Below are 21,764 nucleotides of genomic sequence, written 5' to 3' on the forward strand. Positions count from 1 at the left end.
TCTGTTTACATAATGTCAACGTGAAGACCATTTGACACAAAGTGTTATTTTTAACCGACTTCAAAAAGGAGGAGGTTCTCAATTCGACTGTATGTTGTTTTTTTTTTTGTAGGCGTAACAAACGTGGTTACTCATCCAAATATTAACCGATTTTAACAATTCTTTTTCTGTTTGGTAGAACATACTTTAGAGGTATTCCCATTTTAGTTTGGTGAAGATCTGATGAATATCTTCGGAGATGGAGAACAGAAGATCAATGGATAAGAGTAAATAATTGCTTGCGATCAGTGTAATAGCTTAGTGAACAGTAGGTTTAGCAACCAGGTTTATTAACAAGGCATAGCATATTAATGTAAGAAAATTTACCACCTCAAGTGGTAATGTAAGAAATGCAAGAAATACAATATAGCAACATAGCAATGTAAGAAAATTTACCACCTCAAGTGCTTGGCTTTATCAAAGAAGCAGTTCGAGGAGTTCACGGAGGAGGACAAAGCAAATTGGAGATGTCCCGAGTGCATGCGAGCTGTCCCAAAAGGGAATAACTCTGATACTCCGGTCCGAGGAAGCTTCATGAATAAGACGTTTACTCCGAGCAGCTGCTACGTCAACACGGAGCGTGGGAATCGTATCGTTCTGGAGGAAACAAGGATTGACACGGAAGATAAGCTGCTCGAAGAGCTGCGGGAGTTCCGTTGGGAAATGAAATCTCAGCTAGAAGAGCAGAAGAAAGAATATAAGCTACTCCTAGATAAATATAATACAGTGGAAGTTGAGTTGCGGGAGATTAAAAAGTTTATGAAGGTAGTTTTGGAAAAAGTTAACGCAGTGGATTTGTTAGAAGCTACAGTTAAAGGTTATTTAGGAAGGGAGGAATGTGTCGAGACTGCTCCTAGTACGGAACGGGAGGCTAGTAAGGAACAATCGCAAGTACGTAAAGAGCCAGTGCTATCTTTTGTAAACGCCGTTAAACAGCAGGTAGTTGAAAAAAAGTGTATGGCCACGAAACAAGCGTGGGAAGTAATTGAAGGTGAGAGAACTCAGAATATCAGTATGGAAAAAAGCACCAAAAATCCCAGGATGATTGAAGAGGAAGAGAAAAACACAGAAAAAAATGGAACTTGGACAGTAGTTAATAGAAGGAGAAGTAGATATCCCAATACCGAAGTAAAAAAGGGAGGAAGTATGCAGAATACTGAAATAAGAGGGATGGAAAAGAAAAAATTTTTACACGTTTGGCGGCTCCAGAAGGACACCACTGTAGAAAATTTGGAAAAATTTATTAAAGATATAGTGAAGGAAGTACCGTTCAAAATTGACAAAATAAAACATAAAACAGAGCGAGATTATGCCTCATTTATTATAGGGTTGCCAGAGAGCAAATATGACCAATTGTGTCAGCCAGACGTTTGGCCGGTTAACGTGGAATTTTGTGAATGGGTGTGGTTTCGTAGGACAGCCAACCACCCAAGATCAGAAGCCAAAAAGCCAGAATAATATTATTGAAATATTTTACCAAAATGTAAGAGGGCTTCGAACAAAATTGGAGGACTTTATAGCGTCGATTTCGGCTTCTAGTGCAGATTTGTTTGCAATCACGGAAACAGGTTGCAACAAATCTATTTACGATGCAGAGATAATTCCGCCTGGTTACACTATTATAAGGTGTGACCGAGCGGATGGACGTAAGCAGGGCGGCGCGTTTCTCGTGGCCACACCGCACTTCGAACTGCGGCGAGTACACAGTGACGTCAACATCGACGCTCATTCTTTCGAACTAGTTTGTGCGAGTGTCTATAGGCGCGAACGATTCATGTTTTTATTATGTACAGTTTACATACCGCCTAGCGCTAGGGATACGGAATATATGGTATTGTTTAGTATTATAGAGGAATACTGTAGAAAATTTAGTGAAGTAATAGTTGTAGGAGATTTTAACCTATACTCGTGTTCTACGGCTATCAATAATTATTTTGAGTACTTTCAAACCTATTGTGAGTTCATTCAGAGTAACAAAGTAGGTAATTGTAATGGCAGGTATCTGGACTTAGTTTTAAGTTCGCTTTCGACGGGTGGGACGGTGAGCGTGCGCGCGGCGGCGGCGCCGCTCGTGCCGGTGGACGCGCATCACCCGCCTCTCGAGATTGCGGTCGCCTTGCGCTCGCGTCGGCGGACTGACGCGTGTCCACCTGACGCGACCATACCTACGAGTATATCTCCAGCCCCTACAGGTTGGAATTTCTATAAGGCTGATTTCCCATCGTTATATTCGGCTATTGCGGCGGTAGACTGGTCTGTATTGTATGACTTAGATTTGGACGAAAGCTTGAACCGTTTTTATGACATTTTTACATCTATTATCGATAACAACGTTCCGAAAAAAAAGCGAAGTCCGGTAACATCGAGGTACATTTACCCCGAATGGTACACGGTTGAAATAATTCGCAACATAGAAATGAAGGCGAAACTTCACCGGCGGTATAAGGCGAGTAAGTCCAGGGATGATTACGAAGCGTTCGCTCAGTGTAGGGCGAAGGTCAAAGCAATGATAGATTTTGCTCACCGGCACTACAGGCATCGAGTTCAGAACCAGCTATTAAAGGATCCGATGTCGTTCTGGAACTACGCCAAATCTAAAAGAAGTAGTAGGGGTCCGCAAAAAATTTTAAAGAACGGGGTATTGTTGACTGACGAGCAATGCGCTGTAGAGTTCGGCAAGTATTTTCATTCAGTCTATAGTTCAGAACGAGCCGAATTGAATGTTAACGCAGCCGTAGCAGCAGCTGGTGGAGAGAACGGAGCGGCGCGGGTGCACATAGATGGATTGACCTTAGATGAGGTAAAACAGGCACTTAAAAAACTGAAGCCCAAGAAATCAGCGGGGCCGGATGGCATACCACCTTATGTTTTTAAAGACTGTCGATCTGTCCTGGCCGAGCCGTTACTTCACATATACAATCATTGTCTGAAGGCAGCTGTGTTTCCCGAGAGGTGGAAAGTGACACGAGTCGTTCCAGTACCGAAAGGTGGAGGGGGAACACAAGTGGAGGGGTACAGGCCAGTGGCAGTGTTGTCGGCTCCGGCGAAAGTATTAGAATCGGCCATTCACAGCAGTATTTACACTCAGGTTAGCGCGCAACTATCCGACTCTCAGCATGGATTTCGTTCTTCGAGAAGCACTACCAGCAACCTCCTCGGCTATATGTCTCATATAGTTCCAGCAGTTGATGGTGGGGCCCAGGCTGATGTAGCATACTTCGATTTTCGAAAAGCCTTTGATTTAGTCGATAACGATGTATTGCTCAAAAAGTTAGCATCAGTCGGGTTCACTCCACATTTACTTAACTTTTTTGCGAGTTATATGAGAGATAGGCAGCAATATGTGGAATATAAAGGCCGCAAGTCCGAACGGTATTTCACAAGGTCTGGTGTCAGTCAGGGCAGCAACCTAGGACCCTTGCAGTTTATTTTAATGATAAACGATCTGCCGCAGGTGGTCCAGGATGCTAAATGCTTGTTGTTTGCGGACGATCTCAAGCTCTCTCTGGCTGTACATGGCGAACATGACTGTGTGAAGCTGCAGCAGGATATAGACAGAGTAGTGACATGGAGCCAGGATAACCTTTTACAGTTTAATAGCTCCAAATGTTCAATCATCACTTTCTCTAAGTTACGGGCCCCTATTTGTTATAATTATAATATGGATGGGACACCAATGCTGAGAGTTTCAGAAGTCAAAGACTTAGGAGTCAGGTTAAATGCTGAGCTTTCGTTTCGTGATCATATTATTCAATGTTGTAAGAAAGCTTACAGAAATCTGGGTTTCTTGCTTCGTACCGTTGGTGGTTTCACTAACATAAGGGCTATTACTGCATTATACAATGCGTTGGTAAGGAGTCAACTGGAAAGTAATGCAGTCGTTTGGGCTCCACATGAAGCTAAGTATAGCCTTATGTTAGAGCGGGTGCAGAACAAATTTGTCAGGTTCTTGTACATGAGGCTTTATGGGGTTTACCCATTCTACCCATTGATGTACCCTACGCTATTTGTTCTGGGCATGGTCGGGTACAATGAGATAAGGTCTAGAAGGGAACTCGCGCTTGTTCTATATATTTTTAAAATAATAAGAGGCAAGTTATTTAATGCGGACGTATTAGGACAGGTGAGCCTTAGAGTGCCGGACCGGTACGTGTGGCGGAGGCGCAGGCCGCCGCTGCTGGCGCTGCCGCAAGGGCGCACCAATTTGCTGAACAAGGCGCCGCTGGCGCGCGCTCTTGGTACTCTTAACGTCGTGGCGGAGCGGATCGACCTGTTTTGTTGTACTCGGAGTGAACTCACAAGGGTGGCAATGTGGACTATTTGTTACGATAGGAATACTCTTTAACTTAGCTATCGCATTAGGTTAGCCTGTAATGATAGTTTTAAGTGGTGGTGAAAATAAATAAATAAATAAATAAATAAATATTTTAATACATTGGGGCCACTAAAAATAGTAAAAAAAAAATCGACTTCAATAACCTATGAGGAGCTATTTAAAATGTTGTTATTATAGAACTACATTACTTCTTGTATACGTAATAATTCGGTAAAAAAATTAATTATTTTTCACTTTTTAGTGTTTGTGGTTATTGAAGAATTTTTTTTTACTTCCGGTACGCTGGGTAGCTGGGGTAGGGCTAGGTAGGTAGGGTGATTTTCGAATCAGCACGAAAAATAACTTTCATTTTGTATGGCACACCTCTTCCAGCGTACATTACATTACAATACATTGTCCGTGTCCATTTCAGTGATTCACGATACAAAATCCCAATGATACGCGTAACGCGGTAGTGTGGCAGTGATACTAGTATTATGATCTTATATGGACGTAGGCTTCGTTACAAGAAAAAATATGAATTAGCATTATAAATAATTGCTATCAAGGCTTTAATCCAATATAGCATCTAATTTCCTTCTTTATTTGTTAAATCCTGCGACCACACGAATTAAAATTTGCGCAATTTGAATAAGGGCAGGTGAGCCAATCTACCATTATTACCATAAAATTAATATGTTTTTAGACAGCAAACTTACCTCGTCTGCATTACGTTGGTAAAGATATTTTGAAAAACCTTATCAGTCACGGTCATGATCTAGTTTACAATAAATCTCAAACCTAGCCAAAACTAAATTTTATTATATTTTAGTTAAACATAGTAAGTCCTAGAGAAATAAAAAAACACATCATCGGAGTGAAACCAAACGATATAGGTAGATAGGAGTGACGGAGTTAACACAAGAAGAAAGAAATAAATGTACGATATATTAATTTAATTCTTCGCTGTCCAATTATTTCCTTTATTTTCTTAGTAGTAGAACATAGTTAGGTTGTATGTTTATGTTAGTGGTACCATATCTATATTATGATCTACCTACTACTGATTAACATACAGCTGAAGTAATTAATGCCTTCATTCAGTATTCCGTAACATTTCTGGGGCACTATAATAAAGATCATTGTCCTCAGAACGAAACAACTGCATCTGGCCATTGGTTGATCAGTTGACCGCTTTAATAATAAAGTGGTGTAACAATAAAATTGTGTCATTGTTCCGCGCGCTTCACACATGCAATTTACGGTCCAAGATCCTAGTGCCCCCAGACGTTATTTATTTTCTTAGAAACAAAATGTGTGGGTAGTATAGGATAGAGTAGTTAGTTGTGCAGATGGCCAATGTAAATGGATCACCTGCTAAAGGTGCTTTACAAACATTAGGTACTCACTTTTTTTAAAGTCTGAAAGATGATTTTTATGTTTATTTCCCGAGAATCATAATACAAAAGTTAAACTCATAAGATTGAATATTATGTAATTCTTTTTTGCGAGCTTTAAATCAGATGGAAATCACCGACGACGGGAAATGTCTGGTAGTATTGAATATTAATAAAATAACTAACAAAATTCTGTAAAACATACATAAAAATCAGCAATCAGAATTTAAGAAAAGTGAATGTTTTTACGTAGGTACTTTTAACAGCTGGCACCTATAAATTGGCCGTAGGCACAAGTTAGTAGATGTGCATACGTTAATAGTACACACTGTTCTATCCGCCACATTTTGTTACTCAGAAAATAAGTAACGTCTGGTGGCACTAGGATCTTAGACCATTACGAGGTACATAACAAGTCAGCTGTCGCAAATTAAACATGACAGCATAACCACTTAACCATCCCATTATAACATTATTGTCTACATTTTGTAAAATTATTGCGTCAAAATGACGGAACCTCGTTCTTATAATCATATTAACATTTTTCATAATAATATTATGAGTTATGACCTTTATTAGCGAAATATGAAGCAAATTTAACTTCATTAGCGAATTAACAACACTACTGTTGTGTTGAACATCGAATTTGAGGATTTGGATATTATTTATTACCTACTTGAGGCGTAATAAAATATGTTAATTTGTATTACACTTAGCTGATGTTTTTAGTAGATTATTATATATTTTAATCTCAAAGATTCATATTGATAGTAGCAGATTAGGAAATATTGCAAAATGCCATAGCCATTTTTAATGTTTCAATGTCCACATTTGCAAAATTTTTCGACAAATTAATTTTGACTGATAGCTGATTTCTGCAAAAACTAACTGTTCTTAGTAAGACATCATTTCATTTTTCTTGTAATGTTTTTTTAGTGCCTATGTGTAGTAGTATACTTCTTTAAACTCTAAACTATTTAAACAGATTTTTGCTTTGCGAACTTTGGAGATCTCTTTAGCGGTATTTTTTAACATTTGTCATCATTTATTAAGTCAAAAATCAAAATTATCTCGATGATAACTGCGACTTCATCCGTGTGGATTAAATTTTTTAAAAACCCCATGGGAACACTCAACACCGGGAACACTTTGATTTTCCGGGACCAAAGTAGCTTATGTCCTTCCCGGGAACAAACTATAATCTGCACCAAAATCGGTTAAAATGATGGACCCTGAAAAAAGTGACTGTCTGGCACAGTTTTTCATAAGTATTTCATAATATGAATTAGGTTTTAGAGCCAAATCCTAAAATTAAAGATTGTAGGTACTTGCATATTTTTGCATATTATTTTTACACTAGGTATGCTAATAAAATGACTCAACAAATCTCGTAAAAAAATACCTGATACCTATCTTTTCTACCATTTTCATTTACAAACAACAATTTTAATAATGCGTTTAACGTTAGTTGGATTATCAAATAACGCATAAATCAGACAAAAAAAATGCAGTTCCGACTTCCGTGCCTTATTTTTTTACCGCTTTTGGAGTTCCATTGTAAAATAAGAAATCTTTATATGTATTTGAATCTAATCTCTGTTTGTTGCTGATAAATCTTTCTTAAGTTGCACTGTGTCGCTATCATATAAAAGGAAAAGGTGGCTGGCTGATTGGTGATCAATGCACAGCTCAAACTACTGGACGGATCTGGCTGTTTGGCATGCACTTAGCTATTATGATGTAGACATTCATTAAGAAAGGATGTTTGAAAATTCGACCTCTAAGGGGTAAAAAATCGCGTGAAATAATTGTAAAAAGTTGATTTCAGTTTGATTACCTATTCTAGTTTTTTTTAAATTAACTATTTTAGAATATTTGAAAATATAATTGAATGTGACCTAGCCAATAACTTAGGAAAAGCAACGAAAATATTAAAATTGCTAAATAGTTAGATAATTTATATTTCTGCTAATATAAATATAGAGAATGTTAACTGTAAGTACCTACACATCCTCATATTTACACAATATACATAAAATATGATAAATATAAAATATTTTGGCAATAGAGGCTTTGTTTTGTTAGGTGCACACATTTTAAGTACTTATTACAAAATTAATTAACCGTTGATTTCATAATCTAGAGTCTAGACGGATGTACCTACTTAAAGGAAGGTAAAAATGTGTATTAAGATATTATCGTATACCTTGTTAATAAAGAATAATTTCTAAATTTGATACTTGTAAAGTACAATACTATATACTCGTATACTTCGAATATACCCGACTTCTTGGTGGCCACCCTTTGCACATAATAATTATTTAGGAAGCTCTGAGATCTAAGAATATAGACCTACTAATTCAAATTGCCCTTGCTTCTAATACTTCTTTTTTTTATTAATCATAATCATGGTATGAAAGGGCCTTGCCTGTACATTCTAAAACAGATTTTTATTTATTTTTATGCATAATAGTTTTTGATTTATCGTGCAAAATGACGGAAAAATATCCGAGTACGGGACCCTTGGTGCGCGAGTCTGACTTGGTCGGTTTTTTTTAAATTACAGAAACGATCCTTAGGTACCTACTCTAAACTTTTCCCTTAACAATTTGTGGAGGCCTCCAACTCCAAAGGGGTCGAGCCTCCTACTATATAACATAGTATTTCTGCATCGGGATTTTACTAAAGAGGATTTTTTAAGAATTGGAGGCCCCCTCGAAACGGAGACCCTAGGCTAGCATCCCATCCGCCTGAAAATAGTGCCTAAATTTGCGTAAACATGCGTAAACATTTACATTACACAATATGCTCAGTTCCGCCTTACCTTGCCTTAACTAAAACATGAAGTACCTAAATGAAACGTTAAACCACTTCCTTAATTGACTGTTAATTAACGATAGGAAATTTTTAGTGTTATACTTTTAATACGTACCTTACATCCGTTTGCGAAAATTTAAATATTGTTTCTAATTTAATAACCCTCATGATCAATCACTCTTTATTTAACAAATTTATCAAATGGAAAATCAATCCTGTTAAAACGAGTATTGTCTTCGAAATTCTCGTTAGTTTTAGTCAGGGCTAATCAGCTATTTAAGCCATTTCAATGACTAAAACAGCTGATTAGCCCTGACTCGAGCAGATAGCCTTATTATTAACTTCATAATCATTAAATCCTACGTCTCCCTTTCGGGGTAGAGGGCAGACACTTCTCTTCTCCAAGCGGACCTATCGGATGCCTTAGCTTCAACTTGCCCCAGGTGAGGCCGATATGTTTGTCTTCTCTAAAATTGGTCCAAGATCCCAGTGCTGCCAGACGTTACTTAATTTCTGAGAAACATAATGTGGGGTAGAGTAGTGTTAGTGTGTACCTTTAAGTACACGTCATATTCGCTACCTTTTCTGAAAATCTGAATGCCAACTTTCGTATATACCTATTTCCAGATTATCAAATATAGTAGTAGTATATAAAAATTACGACACAGATTATAAATAACTTGAAAAAATATGCAATTATTTTGCAATAAAAAAAAATAAAAAAAATAAGTAACACCTGTCGGTCCTGGGATCTTGTACGCCATTTTGGTTTTGACAGTCCACGCTTTCTTTGGCGTTGCTGGTTCCAATCTAACGCCTGCCTGGGTATATATAGTCGGGTGCACGACACAAAGTATGCCCGATCCAGTCCAATTTTTGGCGTCACATTTGTAGTTGTTTTGTTTCATGACATAGCTTCCACAACAGGTCTATGTTAGAAAATGACCTAGAAATATCTTCAAGAAACATCGAAGATGTCGATTCACGATTCTTCTTTGGTGGTTGTATTTTAAGAATAGCAGAAGGGTCTACGTTTTTGTATTTTAACTTGTACCTACCTATTTATTTACTTACTTACTGTGAACTGGGATCGTGATTAGGTACTTAACATTGAAGGTTTTCTAACGATTCAAAATATGTGGCCTCCTTCCTTGTGCTTTAGGGCACATTTTAATTATGGCAGGCCTACGATTGATAGTACTTAACTAATGTTATGCTAACCATTGATAGTAATTAATGTTATGCTATTACTTATTTAATTGTTATAGGTAATTTATAAAAATGAAGGTCAGATATATACCATTCTAATTCATGTCTATTTTAAAATATAATTAAAATAAACACATAGGTATATGGATTTATGGATGTAATGTAAAAAAATACTTAACAACACGTAGGTATGCATTACCGTTAAGAAAAAGTACACAATTATTATTTAAGTAAGTTAGTATTATTTATTTAAGTATTTTAACTTTATTCTTAATAAAAATCTATTTTTATTGATTTTTTTAAAGCGCAAAAGCACTAGTCTATTAATTGACTATTCTTATTCTTATGAAAAATAAACTAAGGACCGGACTAGAGAGGTTCTAGAGACAATTTTAAACAGAGCATGTACCACCTAAGTAGGTAATCTTACCTAGAATAGCACCGGAAAGTGCAGTGTTGGAATTCCACCCCATTAGGTAGAAATAAGACAGACGACAGTTAACAGGGCTCTATCCGTCACTCGCTTCATACAATCATAGTTCCAATTCATTTGAATATTAAGCAACCAAAGTCCATGAAATTTTGCAGACATATTCTAGAAACTAACATCTATGCCTTTGGTTTTCCAGATTTCTCTTAAAATATTCGGTTTCAAAGTTACGCGGTCTTAAAAATTTACATACAAATCTTTGAGCCCCTGTAATTTTAAAACTACATATTTTTAGAAAAATCTAAAACACCACAGACACAGATATTAGTTTCTAGAATATGTCTGCAAAATTTCATGGACTTTGGTTGCTTAATATTCAAATGAAATTGAAACTACGTTTGTGTGAAACGAGTGACGGAGAGAGCCCTCTTAAACGAGTCACAGGAGCCGCTGGATTGAAGAGGCGCAAGACCGTGGCTTGTGGAAGTACCTACAAGAGACCTATGTCCAGCAGTGGCCGGCTATCGGTTGATAATGATGATGATATCTAGTCTAGACTAATAAATAAAATTGAAGTGTCGTGTCTATTTGAATGGGCTAATCTCCGAAAAGGCTAAACCTATTTTGACGGGACTTTCACAGACAAGTAGAGGAATAAACAAGGAGGAACATAGATTACTTTTTTAACCGACTTTGTAAATTGGAGTTCTGTTTTTCTTCCTATGTGTCACTGATATCTCCGAGATATCTGAACCGATTTGCGTATTTTTTTTTGTTCGTTACAGGAACTTTGCGACATTGTTCCATAAAAAATTTGGACTCCAACTCCTCAATCTTGATGCTGCAGGGGATCTGACCAATCCACGCGGGCGAAGCTGCGGGCATCATATTCTAGTGTAAAATATAAACGGGGTGTGGTACCTCAACTAAAACCCTTAGCACCTTATTTCTTATTCATCCAACACATCCTTGTAGCACTTATCTAATTACAAAGATTGATAGGACTTTTAAGTAAAATAAGGATTTCAAACAAAAAATATGTAGATGGTACAACTCTTTGTTGAATGATCATTATTCATTACAGATCTTAAATTAGCTTAGGTATAGTAAATAGAGCAAAACCGTACCGTCGCCATGCAATTCCTCGATACATCTTATTCAACGTCAGTATTTTAATTTGTATTTCGTGATTGAAATAAACGTTGATTTACCTAATTACTGGTCATTTTAATTGCGTGCAACAAAATAATATCCTAATCAAAAAACTAGATAATAGATTTAAATTAATTAACACTGATATTTTAACATTTAAACTATCGTGAGGGATTTCCATTATAAGTATAGGTTGTTACGCCTATACTCACGTACCTATTATAGTCGATGTAAGCCCGAATAGTTTCGGACCCATGCGGGGTCCTTTTTCATAGGGACTCAGCGTTGCGCGTCGCAGTTGAAAACCACTAGGTACCACAAGATCAAACCACTTGGTCGATTTATCAATCATTAAAATAATCGCAGTTATAATTGGCTGAATTTATGGTATTCTTGCTGCAACTATGCATAGGTATAGTAACCATAGCCAATAGTGAGCGAGCGTCAATCGATCAGAGGTGATTGAAGGATGATTGCGATCGTCACACTTGCACTGTACCTACTCTTTTATAGTAAAATACCGCGTGGTGTAGTGGCGCTACCGCGGTAGTCAAAATACCGCAATAGTCAAAATACCGCGGTATTTTGACTACCGCGAGCCACTAAGTCAATTCAGATGGAAAAGGATAGTATCGAAACCGAGACCTGCACCTATTTTATAGAAGTCTCTAGCTCTCTCCCTTCACCACTGCACTAGTGCCAGGGATGTCGTCAGAAATCATCATCATATTGTATGCCTGAGGTCGTCCATAAAATATAACTTTCCCAAAATATAGCTCAGGCTTCTTCATCTAGCTATACGTACTTCGCGCCATCCTCTTGATATCGTCGGTCCATGTTGCTCGATGGTAACTCACTTGCGGTAGACAAAGGCAGGGGAATACCCATGGCGACTTTGTACGGTGGCGCGTTCTTTTAAAGGTCATTACTCATTATCTAACGGTGGACGCAAAGTCTGATGGGTGAATGATGGATGTCTAATACCATAAAACTAATATAGTTATATGTATCTTGTTGCAGACGTATAGCAAGAGAGCTCGGCGCAGGCGCACTGCGGATGGATGCAACCTCCGCCTTCTCTGCTTTAGCAGCCGAACGACTGAAGTACAAGAAAGTATACGGCCTCTTCTACTCGGAACTGCCGTACGCACCGCACCCCGACCCACCGCATCTTGAAGCTAGAGTGTATATTAAAGAGTTGTTGTAATTTATCAATACGTTGAGGCTACAAATATTTTAAGGCCATTCCACATTCGTATGTAAAAATGCCGCGACAAAGCGTAAACGAGAATGCTGTATTAGGCTCGGAACACATTAATGGGAACGACGAAAGCTTCAAGTTGGAAAGCGGTGAGTTTTGTATTTCGCGCGTTATGAGTAAAAAGTTCGTATCAGATATAATCGACTCAAAACGAGTTACCTGAAATGAGCTATAATAATTGTTCTGGCTGCTTCATCATCTCTGTATTCTCATAGCCATAATATGAATAATTCTAAGGCATTTCTGGTAATGGTTAATGATAGGTACAATTAACTGTCAAATAATACAAAAACAACTAAAATTGTATCTTTAGTAGTTTAGAAATTATGGGTCGATTTACCTACCATTTTTGTATTGGCTCTCCTGAAAAGTAGCAAAAATGCACATCGGACCTTATGATTCTAGAGTCGAGATATATTATGTAGAGCTAACTGATTTGAAGCTGCCCAGCAAATGTTACTACTACCAACTTATCCTATAAAGTGGCTTTGGTGTGTACCCATATCACATTACACGGTCTAAAGTAAAAAGAAAACCGATTACTAAAAGTTTTGATGAAATGAAACCCTGACCTAACTGTGATGAAATATAAAGATCCTTTTTCTTACAAAAAGTATTTTTGACATAAAACTGTTTTATCGAATTTGCGACGTTCCTTTGCACAACTAAGACACTAGAGTAATGGATAATATTTATGTTCAAGGACGTAATTTCATTCCGATGGTTCACTAACCCGAATTTTGTATGAAAACAAGGTGAAGGCACTTTGTTGACGCCTAAAGAAAGTTAATAGTAAAACCAAATAATTGTGATATTTACAAATGAAATGCAGCTGTTCCACTATCATAGGACCTTTACCTATGCACTAGAATAGATGGGCCATTCTGAACAAAAATTGTTTCCTATGAAGCTGTCAAAATTAGTATAAGACTGGTCATCAAGTTAAAAGCAAGTTGCACTCTGCAAAAAAAATTGTTTGGAATGCACATTTAGTACCTTGAATATAATTGTCATTGACAATTTAAAAAAAAAATACCCATTAGGTACCAAATCTTATGGATTTCTGAACAAAGGTGAACATGCGCCTGGTATGACTTCAACATCTAAACCTCCGTTGATTAAAAGTTGTTTTTTTGTCAGGCGCAAACTTTTACCAAAAAAAAAAATTAAATGTGTGTGATAATATAGCTTAATGTACCTATTTCCTATCACCTATGTACCTAGTATCTAGTTCCTTTTAAAAAATCTCGTTATTAATAAGTACCTAATAATTCCTATAATAATAATTTGTGTATCGTACCAATCGTCAATTTATTAAGGCTGTAGTCAAAATCAATGTGATTGTAATCAAAACTAAATTTTATTGTATTATGTACCTGCTATGTATCGTCGTATAAGTAATTAATTGAGAATGTAACTATTAACAATAAACGATATTAAAAATAAATACCTGTCTTGATTTATTTTTCAACAAGTTGTTACCACCGCCGATAAGGAAGCGACTAGGCTATCGACTACGTTACGACTACGATTTACCTACTATTTTCTCAATCGATATGTATGATTCCACCAAGAGAGATACCTATTTACATATATTTTAGTAATCGCTGACTACATACTGCCGCACCGCCATGCCGGCGAGAACTCTGCCTCCACTAATTAGTCGCATCAACAAAAAGCCATCACAGAAAAACTCGCTCAGCGACGCTCTCTTGGCGGTCAAAACACTCGCTCAGCTGGCGATTACTCGCACTCTCGCTTATTAGCCCACCGACAAAACCCAAATAAACACTCGCTCCTCGTTACTCGTCAACTCGTCGCCAGTCATACAACTGTCGTAGCCTTTTAAAAAATTCTGCTATAGCAAATCGATATCCTGTGGAAACTTAGATTTTCCGGGTAGACATTCAGAAAATTATCTGAGCCAATAGCGATGTGCCAGCATTTAGGTTTTGGACTAGGTATATCTAACATCTAAATACATAGGCTGCACTAAAAGTATCGGGAATGGAATATTTCCACTGTCCCTGTCTTATTAAAATCTTTTTAATTGGAAACTCCTTGGTTTTAAAAATCGAATACCATTTATTTATTTAAAAAAAGATTCTTGGTCTTTTCACAAGGTCTTGTCGAACTTGTTTAGTCGTTGAGAAAATGGAATTGACTCGAGAAAATTCAAGAGCGATGATTTATTATGACTTTCGAAGTGGTTTAACACAAAAACAGTGTGTTGACCGGATGATTTCTGCATTTGGTGATGAAGCCCCATCTAAAACCACATGTTATCGCTGGTTTGCTGAATTTCAACGTGGACGTGTCAAGCTCAGTGATGATCCCCGTCAAGGTCGTCCAAAAACTGCAGTCACCCAAGAAAACGTTGATGCTGTGCGTAAGCTGATTGAAGAAGATCGACATGTGACATACCGCGAAATTCAGGCAACTTTAGGTCAAACATAAATAATCTTGCATGAACAATTAGGTGTAAAAAAGTTGTTTTTCCGATGGATACCGCATTTGCTCTGTGAAGAGCAAAAAGCGGCTCGCGTTACTTGGTGCGTCAGAACTCTCGAAAGATTCCACGCAGGATCCTCAAATGCTGTATACAACATCGTATCAGGTGACGAATCCTGGATATACGCGTACGAACCCGAAACAAAAAACCCAGTCACGAGTTTGGGTGTTCGAAAATGAGTTAAAGCCAACAAAAATCGTTCGTTCACGAAGTGTTGCAAAAAAAATGGTGGCCACGTTTGTCTCCAAAACCGGCCATGTTGCGACTATTCCTCTTGAGGGACAAAGAACGGTTAATGCAGAATGGTATGCTAGCATTTGTTTGCCACAGGTCGTTTCTGAACTCCGTAAAGAGAACTGCAACCGCCGCATCATCCTCCATCACGACAATGCGAGTTCTCACACCGCGCACAGAACAAAAGAGTTTTTAGAGCAAGAAAACATAGAATTATTAGACCATCCGCCGTACAGCCCCGACCTAAGCCCTATTGATTTCTGTACTTTCCCTAAAATAAAGAATACATTGCGTGGTCAGAGATTTTCATCACCTGAAGAAGCTGTGGACGCCTACAAAACGGCCATTTTGGAGACCCCAACTTCCGAATGGAATGGTTGCTTCAATGATTGGTTCCATCGTATGGAAAAATGTGTCAAATTTCGCGGAGAATACTTCGAAAAGCAATAAATACATTTTTAAATAGTAATGTTGTGTCACTTCCTTGATTCCCGAAATTTTCAGTGCCGCCCTCGTAGATTGTGTATCTTAGATCTACTTTGATCGACGTTAGTAAATCCTATTATTTTACGTAATAGCACAATCAAAAAGATTAAATCTTTCCGATAAAATATAACAACTGTTGAGTGTTGAGATTGGAGAATGACAAAAAAAGATAAGACCAACGCATTGAACTCACACATTGACAAAATATTTATTTAAGGCGCAGTTGATGCCACAGCACATGGTTTTTTGGTGGCGTTAAAAATAGGTACCTAGGTACGCCCACTAATTATTATCTTATCAAACGACAAGAGGTAGTTGACCTTAGCCCGTTATACTACGTTGGTAAACCACATCTCATTCATTCATAGTCATCATAACAAATGAGCTTGTCTTGTTGACAGTTGTGAATAGGTTTAGATACGGTCTTTCTAATATTTTTTTTCGGAAAACTGTTTCAAAAATAGTGCATGGAATATTGATATCTACATCTCGGTAAGTAATGCCACAATGCCGAGCATACTTTTTTATGGGTTTACTTACCCACTTATTAGATTTTTTCGTATGTAAGATTTCTATAAGTTCTTTTATCTTTCTAGATTCTAGGCTATTTATTGCTCGTTAGGTGCTTTAATTACCTACCTATAAAAATAAACAAATCGCAGGATTTTTCCTGCAGTAGAAAGCTTACGTAAATTAAAGCGGAGTTCATTATTTAACGTGAGCAAACCACGTGAATAAACCAGTCCACAGTACCTAGGTAATTATCTATGAGCGAATAGTTAAGAGAAAACCAAACTCTACCTGTTTATTTTATTGATAGGTTCTACTCAATTCATATAAAAATTGCACTCACACTTTAGTACTTAATTAACGTTTCCAATAATTATTTCTATTGGTCCCTAAGTTATGAAAAATTTAGACAGTCTTCCTTGGCGGAAGACTCTAAATTTTTCATAATTTAGGGAGTCCAGTAGGAAATTGCGCGCCAAAATTTTCTTTCCCACCAACTTCGCTTGCATTTTTCCAGAAACGCTGGTTTGTCCTTGGAGAACCTTGGACAAAATGTAGAGAATATCTTAGTGATTCAGTTTAATATTCTTATCAGCGAGAGTAAAACTTGGCCTTAAGACGTGAAGACTATTTTTATCACAACCGTGTTTACACATACTTATATCAGCCATTCGAAATACTAGTTGGTCGCGCGCGAGCCTCGAAGCAGCCTTATTCTGTGTCGAAACGCTATTTAAATATTAAATATTGTTAATTAATTAACTCGTTTAACTAAAAAACGTGTACGGATTGCAATAAAACGTATGTAAATGTTCACCAATTTTCTTTTATCTTTATATATCTGTTTAAAAAATTAGGCTGTATCTACTTAGTATAGGGATGTTTAAGATAAGAATTAAAAGAATATTTTATTTTGATGTTTAGTTTTTTACAACAGTTGTATAAATACCTGTATTATCAGTAATTTATCCTACCTACTGTATACTGTAACGTGATTTGCAATATTCTAACAGTTTCTACCTATCTACCTACGAAAAATTACGATAGAATTGCTAAGTAGGATGAATCTCTCTCGCTTGTAGAGCCTGCAGGTTCTAAACCACATACATATCTACCAACTAGGTAGAACTACTTACAGATTTAAAAATATTCGTTACCTGTCGCGGTAATAGTGTTGCCTGTCGCTGTCTCCAGTCGCTGCTGCTAGCCAAAATTTTCAGAAGCCTAGTAGGTACCAGTCTCACGTAGAAAGTAGAAATCTATTATCTATGGTAGAAACCAGAAGTTTCTTTTCTGTCTGCAGTTGCATTTGTTGCATTACTTACCAATGTACTGGTCACGAATGCGGTCCAAGTTTTACGAGATCATACTGTAGGTTACGCGTGGTTACCTACATATTATGTTAGATGATGTCATGGTATGTGCATAATAAGCAGCCAAACATAATCTTGACACAGATTATAACAATTTGCCTACAGCTTACTCTTGCCCATAAACTATTTTCAAATATTTTTTGTCTGTTAAACAGCTTCGTGTTCGATTACTCTTGTACCTACCTACTTAATGATTGTCATGGTATTTTTATCATCCTCATACCATAAGGTAAGCTATTGATTCAATACCATAAGATAAGTCTAGGATTCAACGTGCATCCACAGTTTTACGATCTAAACTGTGGTGCATATATAAGAGGGTAGTACCTATTAATAGAAAACTACCCTCTATCCACTCTAACCTAGTTTCTAATTAATACATTCCTTCAATACAACACCAAATCAATAAACTCTTCCTTTTTATCCAACATTTAGAAGGACCAGGGGAGAAGAAAGGATCCTTATTTTATCAGATTTGATAGAGATTTCAAGATATGGCTGAAAAAAAACCGTATTACATAAGCCCGTTGACAAAAGAAGATGGAGAAGCTGTCATGGCTCTTGTGAAACGGTAGGTAAGCTACTAAGATATGATTCGGAGTCAAGCTGAAAAACTCGGTTGAAAAGAGCAACCGACGAGTTTCTTGCTGGTTCTTCTTGGTAGGAAAGGCAACCGATAATGACGATTCAAAAGTACTTAGGTACTTGTAAAAGTGTGATTGAATAAAAATCGCGAAGTCACGGGCATCCGTTCATAATAAATAAATAAATAAATAAATCTTTAATAATATTATGATCTATCGTTAGGTAAATTGTTTAAATCGGATAATCAGTTAGCAGTTTTATTTATTTGACGCCTCATAAGCAAACGTGTGGATTAATTAGTAATTACACTCAGCATTAATTAATGTGGCCTTGTCAACACCATTGGATTAAACCTAATCCAACATGCAGCTAGGATATAAACATATTGACTTTACCCCCTCTACAATAGAATACTGAATACGACAATATAGTTAGATACTTACTTAGTTATTCCAACGAGTAAGGTTTGGACACTGAGTTATCTATGGGTTTAATGTAAGACTTTAAAGAGTCTGTTTTATTTCTCGATCCACCTATAATAATTAACACCTCATTATCGTCGAATGCCTATTTTTCCAGAACCTTCTACATCGACGAACCTCTAAACTCAGCAGTGGGGATGTGCTTGGACTCGGAGCCATGTCCGGAGCTCGACTCCTATTGCACCAGCTCTCTGTACGAGGGGTTCTCCTTCAAAGCCACTGATGATGACGGGAATGTGGTCGGAGCTATGATCAATGGAGTATGTCCTTTGAAAGAGGTAAGATGCTTTTAACCGCCGGAAAACTCCTCAACCGTCGAGATATTGAGACTCTTTCGAAATACCTGACGGTTTTTTGAAAATCTGATAGACATTGAGGTCCCAAGGTGCTGGTATGGCGGCTTTGCACAGGAAAGCGTAGCGTTGAAAGACCCCTAGAAGACTAGCTGTGGTCAGACGACATCAAACGAGTCGAAGGGAGCCGCTGGATGAAGGCGACTTAAGACTGTGGAGTGTGGATAGTGGAAGTCCCCACAAGAGACCTATGCCCAGTTGTGGATGTCTATCGGATGATAATAATGATGATGATGAAGATAGTGATAAAAGTTCTCTGGCGCAGTCGTGATGGCATTCTAGTGTGAGGTTTCGGGTTAGGTTTCGCCATTTTACTACCACTTGGCTAGCGTGGACTATGCCCGTAGGATAGGTAAACCCTTCTCAATCTCTGAGGAGACCCTATGCTCAATTGTGGACCGGTGGGTGGATGAAGACGACAAAGTTGCCGTACTTACCCCTGCCAAGTTAGTCCTCGGAGGCAAAGATCTAAATAGCGTTACCTTATATGTAATACTTTAGTTAAGAAGGCAGATTAAATCTGAGCAATGTCAAAGTGTACTATTATAGATCTCAATCTAAAACTACATCGCCACTTACCATCCGGTGAAATTATCACAGTCCAGGCAACAGAATACTTATACTCCTAGCGGAGGTCCAGGCCTATTAAATTTCTCATCGAAAATAGAAAAAACAGTCTGAAAAGTACCCCTCGTGTCATTATTAAGTAGGTACTGGTACTTATAAAAATAGACAAGTAGGTATAGAAAGGTACCTATAGTGCCTACCTGCTTCTCTATCATTAAAAATATCAGTGTCAATAACCTTGAAATCAGCTCATTTTATTTTATCTATAAGTAAGATAATATATGAGATAGCGCACCACAGTTTTCCTTTTTCGATAAAATTACACAACCACCCACAAACAACAATTAAGTAAGTAGGTAGGTAGGTACGCAAAAAAACTGACAATTGACACGAATAGTTACCTAACAAAATATGTTTCCTCCTTCATATAATTGATTATAATATGTTAGTCAGTCTTTTCATTACAGATTAATATCCTTTTAAAATGTTAAGCTGTCTATTTCAGGAAGACGATGGCAACGATCTCTTGAGCCAAGCACAGCGCTGTACAAATCCGAAGTTCCAGAAGATTCTCTACATTCTAGCTAGAAGAGAGACTGGAGCTAAGCTGTGGGAGAAGTTCCCGGCGGATCAAAAGGTCGTAGAAGTAAAAGTAGCAGCTACCGATCCGAATTGGAGACGAAGGGGGATCATGAACGCATTGTTAGAGGAAACTGAGTGAGTGTGCAGTTATTTTTCTGAAGGTTATTACACAACTATAGGTATTGTCGATTTTAGACTTAAAGTCACAGGCTTTAAGGCGTTCTAGAGAAGCTAAGTTTCTCTGGGCATTGCCCCCAACACAGGGAAGAACGATCAGCGACTATAAAACACACTTAGGTTGAAATCTATAGAACGCACTTTAACTTTGCTTAGACTTAAGTTTCAGTTAAAACGAGACAGATGCCAGCGGTATAACGCTGTCTCGTTTTAACAATGTCAAAGTGCGCTTTACGTGACAACCCCCTGCCAGACACCCACGACTCATTAAAGCATATTAAAATTTAAGGGTATATGTGGTATCATATCAAAAGTTTAGGAATTACGATTACGCAATAGGTACCTACTTATTTATCTATAGGTAGATAAGATGCCGAACACCTGGCATCATACGAGTAGCATGTCGAATTTAGTTGAAATAGCCACGATTTTACGGTCTTCACTTAACTTTAAGATACCTTATTTTCTATTATAATTTGAATTTTAACCTTGACAGTTATAACCGTCATTTAACGCCTGTCATAACTCATACATCTCGAGTCTCGAACTTTGTTCATTCCATAGACAATAGAATCCGTTTCTTCATCCACCAGCTGATACATGAAAAGCTGGGCATTCTATTTGCTATATGCATTATCATGGAGTTTTATTACTTCCTAATTCCATGCATACTTATTAAAATATTTATTGATGAGTTCTACTGACATGCCTCTCTTCTAGTAGACTTGTTCATAGCATACCTAGACAAAAAAATATCAAGGACCGCCCAGGCGCCCACGTTTCCAACTTCATGCCGAAAGTTGTAAATCCATTATAATTTCGTGGTTTTTTTTTTTCAGAAAAGCCATAAAGGAGCAAGGTATCAGGCTAATCCGTCTAGACACTTCGAGTGCGTACTCCGCGATGTCTGCAGAACATTACGGATATACTTGCTACTACAGAGCGCTCTACAAAGACATCAAGATGGACGGACAGCCACTAGTGGTGCCTGCTCCTCCACATCTAGAGGACAGGGTGTACGTCAAAGAGTTATACCCCTTAGAATAAACACAATACTCTACATTGATGGCTGTTTTATTACGGTCCCGTACCTTAAAAGCAAAAAAGGAATCTTTATAGTCTGTCTGTCCGTCTGTCGTCTGTCAAGAAAACCTATAGGGTACCTATAGGGTAGGGTAGGGGTAGGGTAACTAGAATCATGAAATTTGGTAGGTAGGTAGGTCTTATAGCACAAGTAAAGGAATAAATTCGAAAACAGTTTTGTGGTTACATCACAGAAAATA

The 21,764-nt window shown here is 37.6% G+C and overlaps 2 protein-coding genes across 4 annotated transcripts in view; both read left to right on the forward strand.

Annotated features, from left to right (window-relative positions):
• LOC123873178 (arylalkylamine N-acetyltransferase 1-like) overlaps positions 1-14,067 on the forward strand; it is an 89,430-nt gene extending 75,363 nt beyond the window's left edge. For all 3 annotated transcript variants that reach the window (XM_045917904.1, XM_045917902.1, XM_045917903.1), the window contains exon 5: positions 12,380-14,067. In XM_045917904.1, coding sequence (XP_045773860.1) covers positions 12,380-12,566 — 187 coding nt within the window. In that variant the 3' untranslated portion in view covers positions 12,567-14,067. The remainder of the gene's footprint in view (positions 1-12,379) is intronic.
• A 2,953-nt stretch (positions 14,068-17,020) lies between these two features.
• On the forward strand, positions 17,021-21,547 carry LOC123873181 (arylalkylamine N-acetyltransferase 1-like). The gene is made up of 5 exons (XM_045917906.1): positions 17,021-17,163; positions 18,171-18,306; positions 18,900-19,080; positions 20,228-20,439; positions 21,321-21,547. The coding sequence occupies exons 2-5, from the start codon at positions 18,230-18,232 to the stop codon at positions 21,526-21,528; spliced, it is 678 nt and encodes a 225-aa protein (XP_045773862.1). The 5' UTR covers positions 17,021-17,163; positions 18,171-18,229; the 3' UTR covers positions 21,529-21,547.
• Positions 21,548-21,764: the final 217 nt, after the last annotated feature.

This window comes from Maniola jurtina, chromosome 16 (assembly GCF_905333055.1).
Source record: "Maniola jurtina chromosome 16, ilManJurt1.1, whole genome shotgun sequence".
Classification (NCBI taxonomy): domain Eukaryota; kingdom Metazoa; phylum Arthropoda; class Insecta; order Lepidoptera; family Nymphalidae; genus Maniola; species Maniola jurtina.

Coding starts and splice junctions, on each gene's coding strand:
- LOC123873181 (XM_045917906.1), top strand. CDS start 18,230: ATGGCTGAAAAAAAACCGTATTACATAAGCCCGTTGACAAAAGAAGAT. Junction 18,307..18,899: donor GTCATGGCTCTTGTGAAACG/GTAGGTAAGCTA, acceptor CTATTTTTCCAG/AACCTTCTACATCGACGAAC. Junction 19,081..20,227: donor GAGTATGTCCTTTGAAAGAG/GTAAGATGCTTT, acceptor TGTCTATTTCAG/GAAGACGATGGCAACGATCT.